The sequence below is a fragment of the Ursus maritimus genome, unplaced genomic scaffold (assembly GCF_017311325.1).
Source record: "Ursus maritimus isolate PB19 unplaced genomic scaffold, ASM1731132v1 scaffold_11, whole genome shotgun sequence".
In the NCBI taxonomy this organism is placed as follows: domain Eukaryota; kingdom Metazoa; phylum Chordata; class Mammalia; order Carnivora; family Ursidae; genus Ursus; species Ursus maritimus.
In genome coordinates, this window is record NW_024423453.1 from 46,597,055 (window position 1) to 46,620,937 (window position 23,883).

General features: G+C 42.3%; 1 protein-coding gene across 2 annotated transcripts in view; it reads left to right on the top strand.

Moving 5' to 3' along the window:
* Positions 1–23,883, top strand: part of FNIP2 (folliculin interacting protein 2) — a 94,306-nt gene that overhangs the window by 45,965 nt on the left and 24,458 nt on the right. For both annotated transcript variants that reach the window (XM_040626404.1, XM_040626405.1), the window contains 7 exons: positions 3,967–4,096; positions 10,709–10,910; positions 11,228–11,316; positions 13,863–14,009; positions 14,127–14,296; positions 20,799–22,152; positions 23,053–23,209. In XM_040626404.1, the coding sequence (XP_040482338.1) occupies positions 3,967–4,096; positions 10,709–10,910; positions 11,228–11,316; positions 13,863–14,009; positions 14,127–14,296; positions 20,799–22,152; positions 23,053–23,209 (2,249 nt within the window). The remainder of the gene's footprint in view (positions 1–3,966; positions 4,097–10,708; positions 10,911–11,227; positions 11,317–13,862; positions 14,010–14,126; positions 14,297–20,798; positions 22,153–23,052; positions 23,210–23,883) is intronic.

Consider the following 23,883-nt stretch of genomic DNA (forward strand, 5'->3'; position numbering starts at 1 on the left):
AATAAAGGAAACACAGATCACAGGCAGTAAAATGTAGGTAAGCATGTATCACTGAGGAAAGTAAAACATAGGAGGTGCTCATGGAAGGTCTCTCCAAGAAGGTGAAGTTTTCATCTGACTGGATTGCTGTTTGGTAACCTGCTCCGTGAAGATCAGAGTGCAGAGCATTTTTGTCATTGGAACAGCTAGTGCAGAGACCTAGAGTGGAAACAGGCTTTGGAGCTTTGTGTATAAGGAATAGAGAGAAGGCTGGAATATAGTAAGGGGAGAGTGGTGTAAGATAGGGTTGGAGAGGAAATAAGGGGCCTCCTCACAATGACATGACAATGATATACCACAATACTTTAATGTAAAAATCGTATTAAATAATATTAAAATATTTTTGATAAGGAAATGCTGGGTAGCCCTAAGCCAGCACTTTTTTTTTTTTTTTTTTTTATATTATGTTAGTCACCATACAGTACATCCCCGGATTCCGATGTAAGGCTCGATGATTCATTAGTTGTGTATAACACCCAGTGCACCATGCAATACGTGCCCTCCTTACTACCCATCACCAGTCTATCCCATTCCCCCACCCCCCTCCCCTCTGAGGCCCTCAGTTTGTTTCTCATAGTCCACAGTCTCTCATGTTTCATTCCCCCTTCTGATTACCCCCCCTTTCTTTATCCCTTTCTTCCCCTACCAATCATCCTAGTTCTTATGTTCCATAGATGAGAGAAATCATATGATAGTTGTCTTTCTCTGCTTGACTTATTTCACTTAGCATTATCTCCTCCAGTGCCGTCCATGTTGCAGCAAATGTTGAGAAATCGTTCTTTCTGATAGCTGAGTAATATTCCATTGTATATATGGACCACAACTTCTTAATCCAGTCATCTGTTGAAGGGCATCTCGGCTCCTTCCACGATTTAGCTATTGTGGACATTGCTGCTATGAACATTGGGGTGCATATGGCCCTTCTCTTCACTACGTCTGTATCTTTGGGGTAAACACCCAGTAGTGCAATGGCTGGATCATAGGGTAGCTCAATTTTTAACTTTTTAAGGGACCTCCACACTGTTTTCCAGAGTGGCTGTACCAACTTGCATTCCCACCAACAATGTAGGAGGGATCCCCTTTCTCCACATCCTCTCCAACAATTGTTGTTTCTTGCCTTGTCTATTTTTGCCATTCTAACTGGCGTAAGGTGGTATCTCAATGTGGTTTTGATTTAAATTTCCTTGATGGCTAATGATTTTGAAAACATTTTTTCATGTGTCTGTTAGCCATTTGTATGTCTTCATTGGAAAAGTGTCTGTTCATATCTTCTGCCCATTTTTTGATTTGTTTATTTGTTTCTCGTGTATTGAGTTTGAGAAGTTCTTTGTAGATCTTGGATACCAGTCCTTTATCTGTAGTGTCATTTGCAAATATATTCTCCCATTCCGTGGGCTGCCTCTTAGTTTTTCTGACTGTTTCCTTTAAGCCAACACTTTTAGCTTAATATTTCATTTGTATACGTTACAAATTTTTATTCAGAATTTTATAATGAAAAAAAAGAATATTCTTTCTGTTATTTTATTATTTTAATTTTTTCCTTTCCCTTTCATGTGTCTATTACAAGTCCTAGGTGGTTTTATGATAACTAATCAGAACCAATAACCTTTTAGTACTCTGGAATGTGTTACTTAGCTTTCCTGTTCAGGAATTATCAGAGGGAGTAAATAGCCAGCATTTATTGTGTAGGGCACTGGACTAAGTGTATTGATTTGTTTAATCCTCGCAGAAACCTTATGAAATAGGTCAGTACTTCTCAAACTTTTCTTTTGTCTGCAGTTCATGCTAATGCATTTTATGTTATGATTCAGCAACAAACATCTTTATGTATAACAAGTTTCATCAGTTAATATTAGCATTGCAATATACTCTTGTTTTCTTTTAACTATTGGTGTCAGTTCACTAAGTAATTCACAACTCACTAGCAGATTGCAGTTCTCATGAAAAATACTGAGATGTGATACTTTACTGTCCTCATTTTACAGATGAGAAAGCTGACAGGTTAAGAAACTGCCCAGGTATTACAACTGGTGAGGGGCAGAGATAGGATTTGAACCGGGAGCCTGGGCTTTCACTCAGTTTGCTAAACTGAATTATATAGCAATACATACAATTTCCAGAATAGATTTGGCCCTCAGAGTCATTTCCATCTTGCTTCTGTGACAGGGAAAAAATGTTTATAATACAAGTACTACCTGTCGTCCACCTGACAAGAAGTTGACTTGATCAGTGTAAGATAGGAAGAGAGACAGGGGACCCTGAAGATTTAGGAATAGGGAATGAGGAGCTTATGTACCTTATAGGGGACTTTTAGAGCTTGGGGGTGGGGCACAAATGTCTGATTGGCACTTTTTATTAAGTAAAACTCTACTCTGTCTCCCTTCAAAATTCTCAGTAAAGTTACCCACCACTGATAATTCAAATATGGATTTGATTTTGGAGATTTAAGTCCAGCTTCAAAGGGTGAAACCAGGTCAGAACAGAGGCAGACTGTTGGTGCCAGCCATAACTGGGCAATACTGTAGTGAAGAAGTGCCATACATTCACTAAGAATTTATTAATTGCTTTAATAAATTATCCAGGGGGCTGTCCTGGATACAAGGGATACAAAGATGATTTAGATCTACCAAACAAACTTGTTACAAGTGTTGACTAGATTAGAAGAAAAGTATCTCGGTATACCTCTGTTGCGGAAAGAACCTTGAGCCATTCTACATCTGATTTTGTAGCCTGGCAAGTTCACTGCTGTTCATGTAGACTTGAAGCTCCGTGCAGGCAAATATATGTCTGACTTGTCCACCACTGCAACCCAGTTGCCTGGCACACCTGGCACATTGTACACACTCCAGCATTTGCTTATTGAGTATTGACTAACAGCCAAGTAATTCTTGTAGTATTTAAGAAATCAGGTCAAGGAGTCATGTAATGTACATCTACCTATAAAAGTGTAAATTAAAATGTAAAACTTCATATGGGGAAATGCCTTTTCACGTGATATCCATGAGCATAGTATACTATGTGTGCTGAAATCAATTTCCTTTGTCTGTGATTTGCCTCTGAAAACACTGACCAGCTTTTCATAGCACCTCATTTCCTTTTCCACTGGACTGAATGACATTTCAGTGTCTAATGCCTTAGCCTGAGGAAAGTAAAAGGAAAATAGTCTATCTCTTCTTTCATTCTTCCAAACTAGTGGACATCCATCAAGCAGCTCTGATTTGTAAGAATTCCTTTGCCTACCCTGAAAGGGACCAGTCCTTCCCTGCCTGTTAGAGAAGTCTGGGCTGTAGGCATCTAATCCTATATAGCAAAAAGAAGCAGAGAGAGGCCCCGAGGCAAGTAAGTAATCCAAGCAGAAAATACATTTAAGACTAGAGGTTGCTTTTTCGCAGCCAAGGGGAGTGGTGATGGGTTAGTGGGGGAGCTGGTTGGTGGAGGGAAGGAGGATAAGTATTGTGTATTTGGAGATAGGCAATAGGAGAGGGGATGCTCTGTGAAGAAACTACTTACTTGCCTAGATTTCACTTCAAAATAGGAGTGAAGAAGTAGTTAAGAGGACATGTAAATAAACATCGTGTGTAACATTAGTTATCAGGTAGCAATATAAACAGTTATGCTATGTGGACTATTTTTATCAGAAATCTGCATTCTGGTTAAGTGACTAATAATTATGCTGCCTTTGAAATATAGGGCCTGATAATTGGTGTGTTTGGTAGTCTGTAATCCCTATTTTAAAATTTATTTTCCTTCTTAAAGGAGTTTTCTTTGCGGTACAGAAGTCTTAGTAAGAGAGAAGTTAGAGTCTCCCCCTGCTGGATGTGACTGGTAGAACCTGAAAATTTAGGTCACTTGGCACATATGATTTTGTGTAGCTACATGAGGATTCATTTACCTCAACTTTAAATTTTCAACTTTTCTTCCTTATAGCCTCACTAAGCAGCCTTTTGATTACACCTTTTCCATCTCCAAGCTCCTCTACATCCTCTTCCAGCAGTTACCAGCGCCGCTGGCTTCGAAGTCAGACAACCAGTTTGGAAAATGGCATCATTCCAAGGAGGTGAGTTGCAAGCTTGTTCTTGCTGAGAAAGGTACTAGTTGTAGACCGCTTGAACAAACTGGCAGCGCTCACCTGTTGCTAGTGGAAAAAGAACTAAAACAGCTGGATTAGCTTCAGCTTAGGCTGAAAATGAGTAAGTTAGAAGTTTTATAAACAGTAAATATAAAAGCTGAAAACCAGTCTGGTTTGGAAGACACTGGGAAACATGAGCCGTGAGCGAGACTTGGTGTTAATTTAAAATGAGTATGGTCCCTCTTTGAATTGGCTCCCTTCCAGTTGTAGCTCTCGTGAGTTAGAAGGGTGGAATAAATCCCTTCCTTGGCTTACTGTGACACCAATGCGGTCTTTGAAAACATACGAACTCAAGAATTGTGACATACTGTTTTCAGAAAACTTAAATTCTTAAATGTGAAATGGTCATGAATCTGATTATAAAGATGGCATCGAGGTATATTCTTCCTTCATTGCAGTTGAATTTTAGATTTAAAGTTTACTTGTTTTAGAAAACATACGTTTTGGCTTATTATGATGTTACATCAGTAGCTTCCACCTCCTTCTCCCTATAACCCAAAACCTTAAAAGGGAATTAACATAGGTCGTATCTATAAAGATTTACATGTCAGTTGTTTGATTTAATGAGTCTGCTAGTAATCACTGTGTGTAGGGGTCTGTGAGGGTGTAAAGATGACTCAGATATACACCTGCATCTGTGGACCATTAGTATAGTTTATTGACTAGGGGAAGAGCATATACACATAAACAACAGCGCAAAGATGTTGAACTACAAATGCCGTAGGCGGGGCATCGAGTGCTTTGGGATTCAGAGGAGGGAGAGAACACTTGCTGGTGGTCAGGCGGGGAATTGGAGACCCCTTCATGGGAGAGATGGTGCTTAAAGGGCAAGCCAAGAGACGAGGGTCAGGGCCTGTGTGTAGCACATGTCAGGATGCTTGCCTCTCTCCTGTTGTTCTCACAGTCCTAGCAAGCTCGACAACAAGAAAAAAATAGAGCTGCTTCACTCACCGAGGAACTGCTTTGTGGTTGGTGGGCTTTGAGTGGAATGGTTAAGAGCTCAGAATTCGGTGTGAGGACAGGTCCTAGCTCTGCCGTTCACTAGGGTGTACATGACAGCGAATTAATCTGCATGCAAAGTGTTGCTTCCTCGTCCGCATTATCATCGTACTAGTACCAGCCTCACAGTGTTGTTGGGAAAGTTAAATGACATACAGCAAGTCAGGCCAAGGTAAGACAAGATATAGTAAAGAAAATATTGGCCAGTAGGACTTATTTACAATTATTGCCATCATTATGATTGCCATCGCTGCAGTTGTCAGGAGAAGGCATCCCACCATCCTCACTGTCCTTACAACAGCTTCTGTGATTGAAGAGAATGATGGGTTGTAGAAGCCTTCCCCTTTAGACATCTCTTTACTAAAAATGTTTTTCCATCCCTTCAGGTTTTTGTTTTTTGTTTTTTTTAAGATTATTTATTTATTTATTTATTTGACAGAAAGAGCAGCCACAAGTAGGCAGAGCAAGTGGGAGAAGCAGGCTCCGCACTGAGCAGAGAGCCTGATGTGGGGCTCGATGTGGGGCTGGATCCCGGGATCCTGGGATCGTGACCTGAGCCGAAGGCAGACACTTAACCGACCAAACCACCCATGCTCCCCCTATCCCTTCAGGTTTAAATCCAAAGTTGAATAGCATTCTTCAGCCCACTCCTCTGAAAATTCTTCAGAACTCTAATTTGAATTGAGATCTGGCTTTGGGAACTAATGAATCTCTACTAAACTTACACCTAAAATAAATACCTTTGGTTCAAAAATGAAAATGCAGAGCCCCTTTGTTCAAAAAGTGGGGAAAAGGGCTGTTAAAGGTACTAAAATGTAAAGCTTTTCTTTTAAAAAATTTTACTACAAAATGTAATAGGAGTAGTGAAATATGAATTAAATATAAACTTACAAATTGCAAGAAATAATATTTTGGTATCATATTTTTACATAATATAATAAATAATAATGCTATATTTTGATTCATCAAGACTTCTCTGGCACACTTTTCTATCTTCATTTGTTAGGTTATCAAAATTTATACTTTTTAGCAACTTTGCTTTCAGTTGATATAATTGAAAGCAGCGTTAATCACTCTTGGCAAATGCAAGATGGCAAGTAATTTTTGACAATTTTTTGAGAAAGATCTTTCTGCTGATATAACTGTTACTGAAACTTTATGGGTTATGAAAACATTGGATTAAGTTTCTGATAAACTTTCAAAATATAAATTTCGGTACATCTAGATCTGATGATTCTTATGGAACAGTTTTTCTAAAAAGATTTAATTCTTCACACAAATCCATTTTGTTTAAGACTGAATTTAATTTTAAATGTAAATTTATACAAAGTTATTTTAATGTCTCCTCTGACATTTTCTGTAACTTATGGAGGTCTTAAAAGCAACTGAAAGTGTCTTCATGAGTTGTATATAATTCAAAATGCCTGTTTTTGCATTCTATCACTGCATCTTGAATTAAAAGGAAAATTAATTTTAAAGTGGGCTTCCTTATTAATAATTTGTTTATCTGAAGCTTCATATGAAAATAGTGGGGTTTTTTTTCTGTCCAGTGCAACAAGCTTTACATTTAATTTGTTTCTATGCCTGTAGATACTTACTTTGCAATGTTGCAATAGTTTTCAAAACTGGAAATTTTGATAAAACTGAAGAATTCTGATTATTCCTGAATATGCTTTAGCGCAATGTCTACTGTAGTCTCTTTGTGATAATTTACTATCTTGGGGCTTGGGTCAGAGAATTAAATGTTTGTGCACACTCTATAGGGACAGGTTCCAATGATGAATGGGTAAGCTGGCCTCACACCATGGGTCACGGCACTACCCAAGTCCTTCCTCTCTCCCATGGCTGTGGTCGCTGCTGCTTCTGCTGCTGCTGTCACAGCCACCAGTCTGGGCTCAGGTCCCAGGTTTACCACCTTGGGGCCTCCTGGCACCCTGGACTTTTCAGACATGTGGGTGTGTGCCTGGCTGCCCAGCCAGTGGCTCAGCGTCTGGGTTATATGCCCTTAGGCCTGAGCCCGCTGTGCACTCTGCAGCCCGGTGTCTTCACTGCTCATTCACATGCTTCATTGTCCCATCAGACTTCACTTCTAGAATACAGGCTCAAAGATAAAATTACTAAGAATTCAAGATGGCAACCGCAAAACATTAAATCAGGCCTTAGAGCCCATCCGGGAAAGGGACTCTGTGTGAGTGGGGTCTCATGCCCATGAAGCTGACACATAGAGAACGTCAGTGCAGCTGACATTTTGAATTGATCACTACGCCTGTGAAGATCCCTTCATTTAAAGATGTTGCAGTTGATCTCTTACTTTTGGCAGGTATGCAGGTAGGAAAATTAATTTTTTTCTGCTAGACAGAAGAACAGTGGGTTCCAAATATATGATTGCCTCTGGCTTTGAGAGAAAATTCACAGTAATCAAAAACTTCCTAAGAGAGTTAAAGGTAAAAAGGATGATTTCACAATCCTTAACAGTTGGTTGTGCACTGGATACTCCTGTCTCCAGGCCCCTTGCTGTGCCAGGTGGTAAATTTTGGTTACTGGATGGGGAGTCAAGTTTGGGCATTTCCCACCTGGTGGGGAAGTACCACCTGTAATAGAAGAGAAACTGCAGAGATTTCATCCCTTAGTGAGGTAAGAGAAACCCTAAAGGACCAAGGTATTAAATACCCAGAAGGGCTTTTGATTTGAATTATTTTTTTTTAAAGATTTTATATTATTTTATTCAACAGAGATAGAGACAGCCAGCGAGAGAGGGAACACAAGCAGGGGGAGTGGGAGAGGAAGAAGCAGGCTCCTAGTGGAGGAGCCTGATGTGGGGCTCGATCCCATAACGCCGGGATCACGCCCTGAGCCGAAGGCAGACGCTTAACCGCTGTGCCACCCAGGCGCTCCTTGATTTGAATTACTAAATTGAACCAACCATATAAAGTTGCTGTGGGTTTGTTTTCTGACCTACAAAAATGGCAATTTCCTATGTCCCAATATAATACATAGATTCAGATTAAGTTCAAAGCTGACAAAAACAGACTAAGCAGCCCTGATATCAACTATAGATCCTTGAGAGGTACTTAAATAATCATAGTTTTTGCTTTATTTATGATATTGAGGTAAAAATAATGTATGTAAATACTTATTCATAAGTGTCAACAAAATTCTATTTGATTTTTTTGTAAGGAGAAAACTTAAGTGCATAGCAGTGGTCTTTCCTTGACCTGAAGTCCTGTCAGCTGGTGTGCTTGCTCCCACCTATTTTCTCTTCGTGCTCCAGCTGGCAGGATGTACCTGATGGCGTGAAGACAGCAGATGGATCCAACACGGGGCCGGGTCCCTGCTCACTGCCAATGTCTAGGCAATGAGCCTAGCTTAGAAGACAGAAACCCTGGGTTCTAGCTCCAGCATGGTCACTATGAAGCTTTCTGTTCCTGAAGCAAGTTGATGAATGCCTCTGCCTCAGTTTCCACATTTGCAAAAAGGCCTGTGTACCTTACGTGGTGACTTGAGGGTGAGGAGGAGACGATAAAGTATTAGGGTACATACTCAAATGCTTTAAAACATTCTGAAACGTTCTTTCATTGTGGAATAATCTCCAGAATATAATCACAGTACTGTGTGAACTGATTTATTCTAGTTTGTGTGGTTGATCCAAGACTACAGAATGAAGCTCAGTTGCTTTGGAAGTCAGTAGAGAGAGAGACAGCGAAGCATGTAAGAGCTATCCACACTGTTGCAGCTATGGAGATTTTTCAGAAATGCAGCAGGTGGCACTCTCTGCTACGTTAAGATGAGTTAGTGATTGTTTATAAGCGAGATGAAGATGAGGCACAAACCTGCATACGGTTAAGTGTTTATTACAATTTCATTATTAAGGACCACATTGGCTGAAGGTGAATGGACTGAAATGGTCATTTTACTTTTGAAAAAGAAGAGAAAAAATGAGATGCCAGACAAGAAAAGTGTTGCAAGGAAGTGTTGGCCATGTATAAGCTCAGAACTTCCTACATAAAAACAGAAATAAACGTGCAAAAAACAAAGTTACAGTACAGGTACTTTGGGAAAAGAAGAGTATTCGCCATATGAAATTTCATTGCATGAAATTAAGTAAAATTCTAAAAGAGGCTCAAGATTTTTTTTCTGATGAGCAGATGATTAGGATCTAGGAATTTTTCAGAAAAAACTGTTGATGGTTTGTTACAACGCACAGCATCTCCAGCAGCACCTGGAGTTCATGTCCTGCCAGTGGCGTGTGTGTTAGTGAGAGCCTAGTACTGATTTATCAGCCACATCTGCATCTCGGGGATCTTGCTTAAAGTTAAGAGGAACAATAGCATATCCTTTCTGAGCTTAGAACGAGATGTCTATCTCCTTTCCTTCAAAAGTAAAATGGCTTTGCTGACCATAAAACTTTTGATGTATGCATGTTTTCAAAGATATGGATATGTTTGAAATCACAGGAACATTATAGGCTGTGAGTCGTAGAGTACCAAATGAGTTTAAGATCAGGAGTATGAAGGCCAACTGCCTTGACTCCTGCCAAGCATAAGTAATTGTTTTGTGGTAATTTGTGGTAAAGAAAACAGGAAGGAGTACCCTCCCATATTGGCGGAGATAATGAGACTAAACAGTGAAAATCGGTGAGAAAGAGAAAGTTAATCGCATACCTCCTATGTGCCAGGCAAGGTGCTTTCATGTGCAATGTATTATGTACTTTGCTTTTGGTATCTTTGTGCAAAAAAAAAAAAATTATTTTCAGTTTTGCTGTTAGTAGCTATGAGGTAGTCAATGTTGGTTTTTCAGAGTAGTTCAGTAAGAAGCAGGGTTAGGTCATATTTGTGAGTCTTATCCCTTAAAATAGATTGAGAACATACTCATAATTTACTGGCTTCATGATTCTCCCTTTTCATATAAGCAGAGTCTCTCAAAAGAATCTTAAGTTTTTTTGAGAACTTGACTACCCAGATGAGAGATACATCTTTCTGCTTGGGGGATTTCCCAGAGAGCTTAATCAATTGCATGGCTTAATCTGAACATTTACTGGAGTTACTTCATCTAATGGTTTTAATAGCCTTGGGAAAGTAAGCCTCAACCACCAGTAAATTTCCAAACATGACGCATTGGTTAAACAGAATACCACAGGATCATTTCCCTTCTAATGTTCCTATCTATTGGTATCTATCAACCAAAACAAAGGGCCTGTGTTTTGAGTGACCAGATGTGTCTTCCCCCCTCCCCAAATACCACCAGTCTGATGTAAAATAATCCGAGGGAAAAAGACTAAGAGTCTAACAAGAGGACATTTAAAGTTACTTTTAGGTTTTATTTAAGTTTCTTTTCATGTTAGAAAATACCATGTGGTAAGTTGATGTTTTCATTTTTCATGACAGAGAATTAGAGAAGAGAATGAATTGGAAGCAGACAACTCTTGTTTAAGACTCTGAGAGTTCTGGGTTCGCTTTCTGAATGTCATCCCCTGGCATTACAGTTTATCCTCAATGTGATTTTTTGATGCATGGCAACTTTTCAAACTTACTTTTCCTTCAGGTCGACAGATGAGACATTCAGCCTGGCTGAAGAAACCTGCAGTTCTAATCCGGCCATAGTTCGGAGGAAGAAAATTGCCATAAGCATCATCTTTTCTCTGTGTGAGAAAGAAGAAGCACAGAGGAATTTCCAGGACTTCTTTTTTTCTCATTTTCCCCTGTTTGAATCTCACATGAACAGGTTGAAGAGTGCCATTGAAAAGGTAATAAGAATGTAGTTCTGGTGTCAAATAGAGAAGTGATTAGGGGGCTTTAAGGTAGCATCTCATGGTTTATGTATCAGATCACTTTTTTAGAGAAGTTAAATTGTAACAGGAATAGACCCTTAGGCACATTGATAGCAGATATCAGATACTAGAGTATTTCAGGAAAGGAGATCACTGCTTCCTGATGCCTTAAGTCATTACCACACTGAGTGTTTGGGTTATAATATTATTTTATTAACAAAAGCCCAGTAGTAGACAGTTATAAAGGAATTTCTTCTCGGAGAGTAATTTGGTTTGTTTTCTCTTCCACGAAGGCCATGATCTCCTGCAGGAAGATAGCAGAATCAAGTCTCCGTGTCCAGTTCTACGTCAGCCGTCTGATGGAAGCTCTGGGAGAATTCAGGTATATCGGCAGCGTCTGGCAAACCCCAGAGGGTAAATTGATAAATGGCAGTAGCCACGGCAGCCGAGGGTCTAGAGATACATAGAGACCATTACGTGGAAGAATCACGGGGCCGGCGGTTATTACTGACCTAGCAGCTTCTTCCCTCAAGATGGAAATCGAGATCAACTGGAGCAAAAAGTTTAGGTCACTCAGCGCTGTGTAATCCACATTGCTGCCTGTCATCCAGTCTTTGATTGCTTTTAACAGGATAAATGGAGAAAACTAATATTTAGGTGTCTCTTACAAGTCTGTTATTTCATGTCATCCTCAAAAAAGCCCTGCCAGTAAGTACTATTAACTAGCCCCATTTTACAGATGTGGAAACCTGGGTTCAGGGCTGCTTATCCACAGCGTAGCTGGAGAGAGAGTGTATGTCAGGGATGTAAACCTTCCAGTCTGCCAGGATGATCCTTGTTTGTACCCAGTGTCCTCTTGCAAGTGTCCTGGTCTGGACACCAAATTATATGATCACCCTAGTGAGTCTTCGTTGTCAGTTTTTCATTCATGATCTTTGTACTCCTGAGACTGCTTTTCTATTGTCCTTGCTCCTGGTATCTGGGTGGGAAGGTGTAGTGTAGTGGGTGGGGTTCTCCTTCATGGTGCTGAGCTGGCGTTCTCACACCGTTTCTCTGAGCTGGTTTCTTGATGGGGAGTGGAATCACACTCCAAATGGGTCATGAGCTAATGAGTCAAACTGTTAACTCTGTAGCTGAAGGATAAAAATATTTTTTGCAGGGGATGCCTGGGTGGCTAATTAAGCGTCTGCCTTCGGCCCAGGGCGTGATCCCAGGCTCCTGGGATCAAGCCCCGCATCGGTCTCCCTGCTCCACTGGGAGCCTGCTTCTTCCTCTCCCACTCCCCCTGCTTGTGTTCCCTCTCTCGCTGGCTGTCTCTCTCTGTCAAATAAATAAATAAAATCTTTAAAAAAATATTTTTTACAGTTCTTAGAATTTTAGAACACTTTTTTGATACTTAAGGTGAATTCTGTAATGCTTCTTGGAGCAAAATCCTCAGTAGTTTTTGAATCCTGGGTTATGTATAAAGTACTGAAGTAACACATCAGTCATTATCTGGTGGTTGTTAAGACCTAAGTCATATAGTTGAAAATAGCATGAAGTTGTGGCTAGTTTAATGAAAGTATTAATTTTTCAGAGGTCAGGAATCTGAAAACACAGAACCAGAGAGCCTCACTTGTTCATAGACAAGTCTTACTCTTTCTTCAGCAGTCTGCCCCTCCAGAAACGGTGACAAAGTAAAGTGTTAGCAATTGGAGACTTTAGTTTTAGTAAATAAATCCCAGTTCCATGTGACTTTAACTTGTCATTGCTGCCTAACTCAGCAAAGGTTTTTGGCCAAGGTGGAATTCTATTGCATCTCAAGCCCAGAAAATCAAGTCAGAATATGTCTCAGCTCTCTAACTTGGAGTGGATGTGTTCTCCAGTGGAGATCCCAAGCTAAGTTCGTGTGTTCTTTGAAATATGCTTGTGAGTCATGAAGCTTGCAGTAAAACCCTGGGCACCAGGTGTTAGGAGACCTGAAGTCTCATCCTGACCTTGTCGTTCATTGTTTTATACAAGTAACTTAACTTCTCTAGGGCTGTTTCTGAATTGGTAAGGTGATAGAACTATATTAGTCAGTTTTGCTAATAGCTTATAGTTCTAAGAATTTGATTCCGTTAATCCTTATAAAAACTCAGTATATATATTATAGTGAAGAAGAGCCACTTACTGTAGTTTTTCCATCTGAAATGAACAGAATGCTTTGGTTTCGAGAACTAAAGCACCAGCTAGCAATTGATGAGTGTTGAGTTGCCTTTGGTCACATTTTTGATATAGCATGTACTTTCTTTCTTCCTTTTGCCCCTTCCTTCCTTCCTTCCTTCCTTCCTTCCTTCCTTCCTTCCTTCCTTCCTCCCTATCTATCTATCTATCTATCTATCTATCTACCTATCTAAACAGCTGTCAGGATTCCTGGGTGGCTCAGTTAAGCGTCTGCCTTCAGCTCAGCTCAGGGTCCCGGGATTGAGTCCCGCGTCGGGCTCCTTGCTCAGCGGGGAGCCTACTTCTCCCTCTGCCTGCTGTTCCCCCACTTGTGCTCTCTCTGACAAATAAATAAAATCTTAAAAAAATAGCCATAAAGTTCTATACTAGGCTTTGTGAAAACAAATTGCTTTAAAAATGAATATTTTATGTCAAGGGTTAGTATACCTTTTCTGTAAAAGGCCTCTGTCATAGCTACTCAACTTTGCCATTATGTAAAAGCAGCGACAGATAATATGTAAACAAATGAGCGTGGCTATGTTCCAATAAAATGTTATCTACAAAAAAGGTGGTGGTGAGATTTGGCTTGTGGATCATAGTTTGCCGGTCTCTGACTTACATACTGCTTGAATCCCTTAAGGGCCGCAAAGTTTCAGATTATTGTTTTCATCTTTATTCCTTTATACAGAGAGTATCCAAAATGATATTTGTGACAGCTTTGTGTATCCCTTCTCTTTTCTGTAGAGGAACAATCTGGAACTTATACTCTGTTCCAAGGATAGCTGAACCTGTATGGCTTACCATGATGTCCAGCACTTTGGAAAAAACCCAACTCTGCCAGCGCTTTCTCAAGGAGTTTACACTTCTGATAGAACAGATCAACAAAAACCAGTAAGCGTCAACTCTCTGGAGCCTTGAGTGCAACTTCCATAGCCAGTGTATTTGCTGCATGTGACATATTCTTCCTGCTTTGACTCATCTGGTTGTATTTTCTTCCATTTCTCCAAGGTTTTTTGCTGCCTTACTGACTGCAGTGTTAACCTACCACCTGGCCTGGGTACCGACTGTCATGCCTGTTGATCACCCACCCATTAGAGCCTTCTCAGAGAAACGCACCTCTCAGTCAGTGAACACGCTGGCCAAAACACATCCATATAATCCTCTCTGGGCACAGCTGGGTTAGTACCTAATTTGACTATTGAGAGACTCTGTGGGATGGAGTGGAGAAAATGCTTGAGTTTTTTGTGGATATTGGCTCTCCATCCCGGCGATTCAGGAGTTGTCATTGGGCGGACAGGCAGTAGGAGCCTGGCCCACAGATTCTAGTTGTAAGTCTGTATGTTCTTCTCCTTCCCACTGCTGGCAGCTTTGTTGTGCTCCGCTAAAGCAGTACAGGTCAACTGTTCTCCCACCTCTCTACCACAGTGGCAGTTCATCCTAGAGCAGGGTTTCTTAAGCTCAGCATCGTTATGTTTGGACTAGATCATTCTTTGGGGGCAGGGTTGAGGGGTGGGGGTGGGGACTGTCTTGTATGTTGTAGGATGTCTAGCAGCGTCACTGGGCTCTGTTCACTAGCTACCTGGGAAAAACTCCCTTTAGAGTTAGGATAATCAAATATGTCTCCAGACATTGTTCTTGGGCAACAAGACACTCCCTGGCTGAGAACCACTGTTTTCAAGGATGGACATGATAGGAAAAAAATAGAAAAAAGAAAGTAATGCACTCTAATTTTACTAGCTTTATAATTTTGGCTTATGTTAGGAACCTTGTCTTTCTCTGTACTGCTTCCTTGCAATTAGTTGGTGGTGTGTATTCCCTTACAGCTTCGTACTTAGGCACGGTATAGGAACCTCATGCTTTGGCACAGTTGGTTATAGAATTTGGGGCTTGTGACAGCAGAGTGGCCTATTTGGGTTCGTGTCTACTCTGGGACTTCTCACTGATCAAACAGAGAGTGGCAAAGTTATACTTGCTGCTCACTCTGATCCGGAGCCAATGCTGGATGCCAGGGATATGGAGTTAACACACATGGCTTAGCTTTGGGAAGCTAGCTGCCTAATGGAGGTGGCAGATTTGTATTCAGACGACCTCAAAACAACCTGATCACTCCTTCGATAGGAGTGTGTGGAAGGATGCAAGAGAGGGACAGTATAGTGTGAAGGTTAAGAGCATGCGATCCAGAGCTGGACTACATAGATCAAATCTTGTCTCCATGGGCAAGTGACTTCACTGAACTCTCTGTGCCTCAGTTTCATCATCTGTAAAATGGGATGATACTAGTTCATGGTTGCTGTGGGAATTAGTTCTACATACAGTACTTTTGTTATTTATGCTGCTGGTGAAGATATTGACATTAGAGGGACACCAGGAGACAAAGTGAGAAGATGGAGGGGATTTTCAAGGAAAGCATACTTGAGGAATGTTAAAAAGACATTTTCAGAAGCCTAGGGAGGCGCATTCTAATCTTAGAAAACAGCATGTTATAATAACAATAATGAAAGCTGACGCTGTGAGCCAGGCATTGTTTTTAGTGCTTTTTATGTTACTAATTTCTTAGATTCTCATTCCAAACCTACTACTATTGTCCTCATATTATAGATAATAAAGATGTCTTGCCCTTGTGCCCTGGTTGTAAGAAAGAGAGAATATGTCTCACAGATAGGGGGATAATAGGCACATGTTAAATGAACTAATTAAAGAATTTATGGATGTTAAAAATGGATTTAATACAACCAGTCAGTACTGAGCTCAGAAAAGAACTCAGAGCTTGCCTCGCCCTGGGTTATACAGTTCTGGGGAGGATGGAGCATTATTGTTCTTGTTATGGAACAATAGTCTTGAAAAAATGTAGTATCATTCAGTGGCAAAGGGAAGGGGGCTTGGTATTAAGGAAACATGGTGTTCCATGCTGCCTGGTCACCCATTTAAAAACAATGCTAATTAAGCAGTTTGCATTTAATTAGATAAATGTATCTGTCATTAGACATGCTTCTCATTTGAAATTTAACTAACTGAGAGCCATTAATTTCCTGTGTTCAGTATAACAAGGCAAAGTCCTTTCCCATTGGCTCACAGTCATCTAGTAGATCATGTATTATTTTTTTTAAAAGATTTTATTTGTTTATTTAGAGAGAGAGAGAGAGCATGAATGCACTCATGAGTTGGGGGGTAGGGACAGAGGGAGAGGTAGAGAGAGAATCCCAAACAGACTCCCCACTGAGCTCTGAGCCCGACACAGGACTCGATCTCATGACCCTGAGATTATGACCTGAACTGAAATCAAGAGTCGGACACTTAACTGACTGAGCCACCCCGGTACCCCAGTAGGTTACGTATTATTGAAAGTCTCCAATCCTCCCTCCCTCAGACAATCTAGCCAGGGTCTGGCTATTGACAGCAGTGTGAGAGGGGCTGAGACCCTAGCACAGAGTCATGTGATAGCTTTGTAAAGCCAAATGTAAATGATGGTTGAGTTTCCATTATTACAGAAAATCAAGCGGCTTCAGTAATTTGACAGGGGAGCCACTTCCAATTATTATTATTTTCAATAAATATTTACTGAGTCACAATAAACAGGAAAATAAAAGTTTCTAGAAATACACAATGATGCGGATGTAATTTTAATCCAGGTTCCTAAATAATAGAAAGGACTTTATCTTGAATTATTTCAAAGGCTTATCTGAGCACTTGCCAGGACCGGTACCACTGCTGTGCCCACTTCTGCCTGGCTCCCTGGCATTGCCGGAGAAGGGAGGAGAGAAGCTGGAAGCAGCTAGCGCTTGAGCCCTTCACACCCTCCCTGGCTTAGGCTCCTGGAGCTCAGCCGTCCTCCCCTCTGCCTCACACGAGCACTCCACGCAGGGGCTTTCCAAATGGATCACCAGCCATTGGTGGGTTGTGGAAGCAATTTAGTGGGTCAAAAAAGCATTTAGAAGGGTCAATATAGTAGAAAATATCAGAGTGACACATATACAGTTTTGTAAAGTGTTTCTTTCAGAGGGTGAGTGAGGCTGCAGTAGAAATGCATTTCTCTCTTGGGATGGGTAGGTGTAGTTTGAAAGTCACTTTCCTGGGGCGCCTGGGTGGCACAGCGGTTAAGCGTCTGCCTTCAGCTCAGGGTGTGATCCCGGCGTTATGGGATCAAGCCCCACATCAGGCTCCTCCGCTATGAGCCTGCTTCTTCCTCCCCTACTCCCCCTGCTTGTGTTCCCTCTCTCGCTGGCTGTCTCTATCTCTGTCAAATAAATAAATAAAATCTTTAAAAAAAAAAAAAAAAGTCACTTTCTTTCACCACTGATGAAGGAGTTCCATGTGGGTCTCTCTTATGACACTAATGACCTCAAGAATTTGTGGAAGTGAAAAGCAGCTTTTCTCCTCATAAAACATTGGGGATCATTGGTTTAAATTAATATAAGTAAAAATGTCTGAAATTTCTTCATTTTCTTTTCTCCTAAAGTTTAAATTGTATTTTTCAGAATGCAGTGGAATTAGACTATAAATGAATAAGAAAAAATGATAGGGAGAAAATTCCCACCTGCTTAGAAATTAAACAACCCATTTAAGTAACCCAGAAACCAAAGAATACTTCACAAGAGAAATTAGAAGACAGTTGGAACTAAATAATAATAAAGATACAATAAATTACCATGCGTGGGATTAGGGAAACATTGTGTAAAGGGAACTTCATAGCATATATACGTGTATTAGAATGTCATCCAGGGGGCCCCTGGGTGGCTCAGTCGTTGGGCGTCTGCCTTTGGCTCGGGGCGTGATCCCGGCATTGCGGGATCAAGCCCCACATCAGGCTCCTCCGCTGTGGGCCTGCTTCTTCCTCTCCCACTCCCCCTGCTTGTGTTCCCTCTCTCGCTGGCTGTCTCTCTGTCAAATAAATAAATAAAATCTTAAAAAAAAAAAAAAAGAATGTCATCCAGGAGTAAGTAGCCCTTAATAAAAATTTTGTCTCAGTTTCTTCTTCTGTCTCTGTTTCTGCCTCCATATTGCCCCCCACCCTCTCTCTGTTTATCACCCTCTCTTTACAGTGCTTCTGAATTCTCAGTTTCTCAGCTTTCTAGTTTCTATCTTTTCACCGTCTCCTTGATACTTTTTCTCCCCCTCACTGCTTTGCTTACCTCTTCACGTCTTTCTGCTTCTCTCAGGTTCTCTGCTGTTTATACCTCTTCACTGCCCACCTCCTCTCTTTCTCCTTCTAACCCTTTTCTCTGTCGCCTTCCTCCTTCTGGACTCCCCTCTCTTTTCTCTGGGCAGGCTCTGTCTCTTCCTCTGCCTGCTCTTCGCTCCTTCTCGTTCCTTCCCACTCCCTCCTGCGCCTTCCTGCTGGTGCCCTTTTGTCTCCTTCCCTTTGGGTCTCTCCTCTCCCCACACCCAGATCCCTTCCTGCTTCCATGCACACTCTGCCTTTGGCCTCTCTCTTTCACCTGCAGATAACTCTTTTTACCCTGTTTTTCCCACTGTCATCTTCTCATCTTCTCTCTTTTTAAAAGTTCAATTTATATTTTATTTTTTTGTTTCTTAAAGATTTTATTTATTTGTGAAAGAAAGAGAAAGCGCACAGGGCAGGCAGAGGGAGAACCAGCCTCCCTTCTGAGCAGGAAGCCCAGTGCATGGACTTGAACCCTGGCATGATTTGAGCCAAAGACAGATGCTTAACCAACTGAGCCACCCAGGCGTCCCTTAAATTTATATTTTAAATTGTGGTTTTAAAAAAGCCCAGAACATAACGTTTGCATCTTAACCATTTCTAAGTTCAGTAGTGTTGTCTATTCGCCCTCTTGTGCAACTTCTTCATTTTGTAAAATTATACTCATGAAAACAAAGGAATCTACTCTAAAATTAGTAGCTGTGTCAGCACAGGGACTCAAAAAATTGTCTTCCAGTTCAGGGTCCTGTAAATCTTGAATATTATAGGTCTGTTGTTTTAATGATACATTATTTTATGAAGGTTGACCCTAAAATAAAGGCACGGTTTTCACACATATTGCTGTCATTACTTTATATAGTTTAAATTATTATAAATTATATTTTAATGGCTTTCCTTGTTTTCTTTTTTCCATTTATTAGTTATTAAAATGTATAAAGCAAATGTTAATTGCATTGCTGAAAGACAGTATTGTCATTCTGAGTGGCCTTTCTTTCCTCTGTGGTTTTTTTGTACCAGGTTTCAGATCTGTAATGGTTATCTTCTTTATTAGCACTGAGACTGATTTAACAAGCATGCCCCATGGATTCCCGAGATGACTGTGACACCGTGCAGCAATGATCAGTCAGGAAAGTTTTCTCAAACAGAAGGACTCGTCCTAGCCTCAGACTATAGTCCTGAGCTATTTTTTTTTTTTTTGAATTCTTGATTTGTCAGTTGCAAAAGCCTCAAAGATAAAGCTCTGTTAACCTGTAGTCTTTTTTATAGAGAGGATCTTTTAAAGTCAGTTGTGTCCTGCCCTCTGTATGTCGTCAGGAGTGGTAGCCTGACACTAGGGAATGCTCTCCAGATGGTTCCCCGGGGGAGTACTTCCTAATGGTTTCCATCACTTTTTCCTGTCTTAATCTATCGATTTAATTAGTTTTATCTAGTATATGCCTTTATAGAAATGCATTCCCTCCTTTCTAGATCCATTTCTCAGATGAGTTCTAACTTCCTGAGTTCTTACTTATAACTGTACCCATGTACCTCCTCTCCTTTATTTAGTATCTTTTCAAGTTTTGATGTATTCCAGCCTTCTGATTATCCCCATAACGGTTTCTAAGATACAAACAAGATAAATCCAGGTGAAACACTTAGCATTGTGCCGACATAGTCAGTAAATGTTGGCTTTTTGTTATAAGTGTCACTGTTATTATCAAAGCATCAAATGTACAACTTACCAAATGTAATAAACTGATTATCAAATGCAATAATTTCAATAGCCACTTAAACACTTTGGATGAAAAGCTTATAATGCTGGGCTCATTGACACATTTGCCCTTATTTGGCCTTCTTCCACCTTTAAGCTAAATTTTTGTGGCTCATTAGGTAGTTTTTAATCAACTTGTCAGGATATAACTTATGGGACATATTTTCTTCCAGTAGAGTTTTCGTGTGAAGTGATAGAAAATACTCAGATTCATTATTCATGACTAAATGATTTCTTCTTGTTAATCAGATTGATTCTACTTGGGGTGTGTGTGGGGGGGAGTTCTGAGCGGCCATTTCATTAAGTATTTTGAATTGATTCACTGCACTTTTATTCAGAGATCTCTGAATTTGGATTTTACCCCAAGGCCTATTGTCCTGGGATTCTTCTGGGAAAAAAAAAACCTCATCATTCTAGTTTTTAATATACAGTATTTGATTTGGTCCCATACTGAGGCCGCTGGCTTTAGTGGGAGCCGGCCAGCCCCGTGAGCTGCCTGGAAGACCTGACAAGCACAGGGAGGGGCTGCGTACACCAGCACTGTACCCGTGCCCCGAGCCTGCTGGGCATCAGCCTTTCCAGGCGCACTTTCCATCAGAGAGGCAAAACTAAAACATGGTCATTACTGGAATTACCTTTCTGCCTCAGCTAGGTGTGTGAAGAAGCAGCTCTAATTTGGGAGTGTAAGTCGTCTGTCCTCTCGTAGAGGCTGACCTATCCATGACATGCCTTGCCCCAGACGACTTTTCTTTGTGTCTGTTTTGCTCTCTAGGTGATCTTTACGGAGCCATTGGCTCTCCAGTGAGGCTGACTCGCACTGTCGTGGTGGGGAAGCAGAAGGATTTGGTCCAACGCATACTTTATGTCCTGACCTACTTTCTCCGTTGCTCTGAGCTGCAAGAGAACCAGCTGACCTGGAGTGGGAGTCACGGCGAAGGTGACCAGGTGTTAAACGGGAGCAGCATCACCACAGCCTTGGAGAGGGGAGAAGTGGAGGAATCTGAGTATGTGGTGGTCACGGTGAGGAGTGAGCCTGCTCTCCTTCCCCCTCTCCTGCCACCTAGTATGGCTGAGGGAAGGAGCCCCAGGCCTGAGGGGCTGGATGTGTCCCCAGAGGGCTCTGACATCAGAGACCTGTGTTCTAAACCTGACAAAGAAGGACACAGAAGGCCAGAGCAGAGTTCTCAGGCCTGCAGCATGGGATTCCAAGAGCCAGGCTCGGACAGCTCCTGGAAACCTCAGGGCACATTTTGTGGGGAGGAAGGAAGTGAGAAGGAGGTGCCGCGAGATAGCTCTTCAAGACTCTCCAGCTGTGAAGGGCTGGGGGCAGGAGCGAAGGTCAGCCAGCAGACTGTCAGTGAGGAGTTGAAAGGGGAGATGCCCAGGAAACTCACAGACCGGTCACCAGCCTGGCCTTGCCCTGACAGACATTCCTGGGAGAAACCTCCCTTAGAAAAGGTCACTTTCCAAATTGGAAGCTCCGTATCTCCAGAGTCTGACTTGGAAAGCCGCACCAAAAAAATGGAGAAGCGTCTCTCGGCCTGTAGACAATATCTGGAGTTAGCCTGCCATCCCTCGGCTAAGCCCGGGATGGACGCCGACATGCCTCAGGACCCGCAGGTTTCTAGGTGCTCCTTCACACCTGGCTTCCAAAACAATGTCCACTGTCCTCAGAGTCCATCTTGTGAGAGGGATGAAGGTGAATCTGAGAGGGATTTTGCCGCGGACAGAGGCATGAAAACCGAGGCTGTGGCAGATGCTGCTGGGCAGCCTGACCAGTCTGCTGACTCGCTGGCACCCGAGGGCCGTGCGGCAGGAGCTGGAACGAGGCCGCTGGAGGGAACAAGACGTTTGCATTTGAAGGCTGCAGAAGGACCTTTGATGCAGCCTGTTCCAAGCAGGTGTGCACAGCAGGCCTCTGGCTTCTCGGGCACTGCAGATGTCCCCTGTGGGGATGCCGACAGGAAGGCCAGCTTCAGGATGGAAGGAGACATTCCCAGAAACGAAAGCTCAGATAGCGCTCTTGGAGACAGTGACGAGGAAGCGTGTGCGTCAGCCTCGCTGAATCTAGAGCCCAGCGATGACCGCACTGAAGGGTCCTTGGAGGTGGAGCTGCCTCTGCCAAGGTAACACTGGCAGGTTACTGGGAACTGGGTTCAGGTGCGGTTCTGACTTACCACGCATGAGCACGTTAGGTACTGTCGGCTGTTTCACACATAATGGGTTTTTTCCTCAGAGAGGAGCAGTGTTATCCACCCGATGCACACAGCTTCAAGCCCCCCCTTTCTCCGAGGACCATCACTGTGGCCTAGTGCATCCGAGCTCTCTGAGGGAGGAGGCAAGTTGTTGCCTTCGCAACTCTTGTGACATTTGGGGAAGCTAAAGGATACGGTGGAGGTGGTGGCGGCGAGAGGGGTTTTAGTTTTCTGTCATCCGCGTGGAAGTTAGATGGCTGGCAGCAGATGCCTTGCCTCGGAGGTGGTGGATTCCCCTCACCGTGTGGCTTCTCTCCTGCAGGTCAGAGCAGCAGGAAGGGGTTGGGAAACAACACCTCTTCCTTAACACTCCATCAGGTTGATTATTTGGTCTGTGATGACTGAAAGCAGTAATTAGAGATTTCTTCTGTTCTTCTGCACTGTCGTGGGCACCACCCTGTGCAGATGTGTCGAGTTCCTAAAGCCAGGTTTTTGGCAAGTTTCCCCCCTCGGTAGACTTTCTCTTCCTTCACTCTCTTGACACAGACGGCCTGGTAGATGTTTGATAGGAGGTTCAAGAACAAACTCATAACCAGCCATCAGAATACTGTTTTTTCTACCATTCCATCCAAAAAAAAAAACAAAACATACTTTTTCTCTTCCTATCCCCTTCCTTTCCCACGTCGACGATCCACTTCCTGGAGGATTGGTGAAATGGACCACCCTGGATCTATTTTTCTGACCTGTGTTACTAGGGTTTTTGTTCCAACTGTAATGCAAGAAGGGAGTACATTTTTAATTGTGTATTCTAATGGACCAATATTGTTTTAGGTCTCAGAGCATCAGCAACCCAAATGTAAGAAACTTTGGCCGCTCACTTCTGGCAGGTTATTGCCCCACGTACATGCCTGATTTGGTGCTTCATGGGACCAGCAGCGACGAGAAGCTGAAGCAGTGTCTGGTGGCTGATCTGGTCCACACAGTCCATGTAAGTGATCCCATCTTGGAGCCCCTGGCTGGTGACACGATGTCAGCCAGGGTCTTGGCGAGCAACAGATGTTTAGACTGAAGAGTGTGTAATTACAGGATTGTTTCTAGCGACGCGGGCAAGGACTGGTGAAGCACCCAGGGGTTAGCAACAGCTGAAAGCTATGAGCACACCTGGGCCTGATGGATAAGTGGGGCGCAGTAACACAGAACTGTGGCCACCTCACCACACGAGCACTGAGGAGGGTGGAGGATAGCTCCCTGCCATCTCTTGCCTTCAGCCTCTGAGCTCTTCTGTCCCTCCCATTGGCTGAGCCCAGCTGGAAGCCAGAGAGCAAGGTCAAAACTGACGCAGATACAGTCCCGAGGTCCACAGAGGTCAGCCTCCTGGGGCCAGCACAGGAGGGAGAAGGGCAGAGAGTGGATGTGGGGGGCACATAGGCTGGGCAGAATAGAGTAAACAGCACAGATGGTGACAATTATATGCCGTCACGGGGAGGACCGAAGAGATGTCACATATGGTTTGCTTTTTATCCGATCCTTACAAGTTCCTAAGAGTAATTTATTTTAACTGATTTGTCATTAAGTTCACTTTGATGGCTGCACGAGGATGACTGTATAAAGATTAACAAGTCTTACTGGAAAATTGCCTTGTGGCTGCCGTTAAGTGCTTTT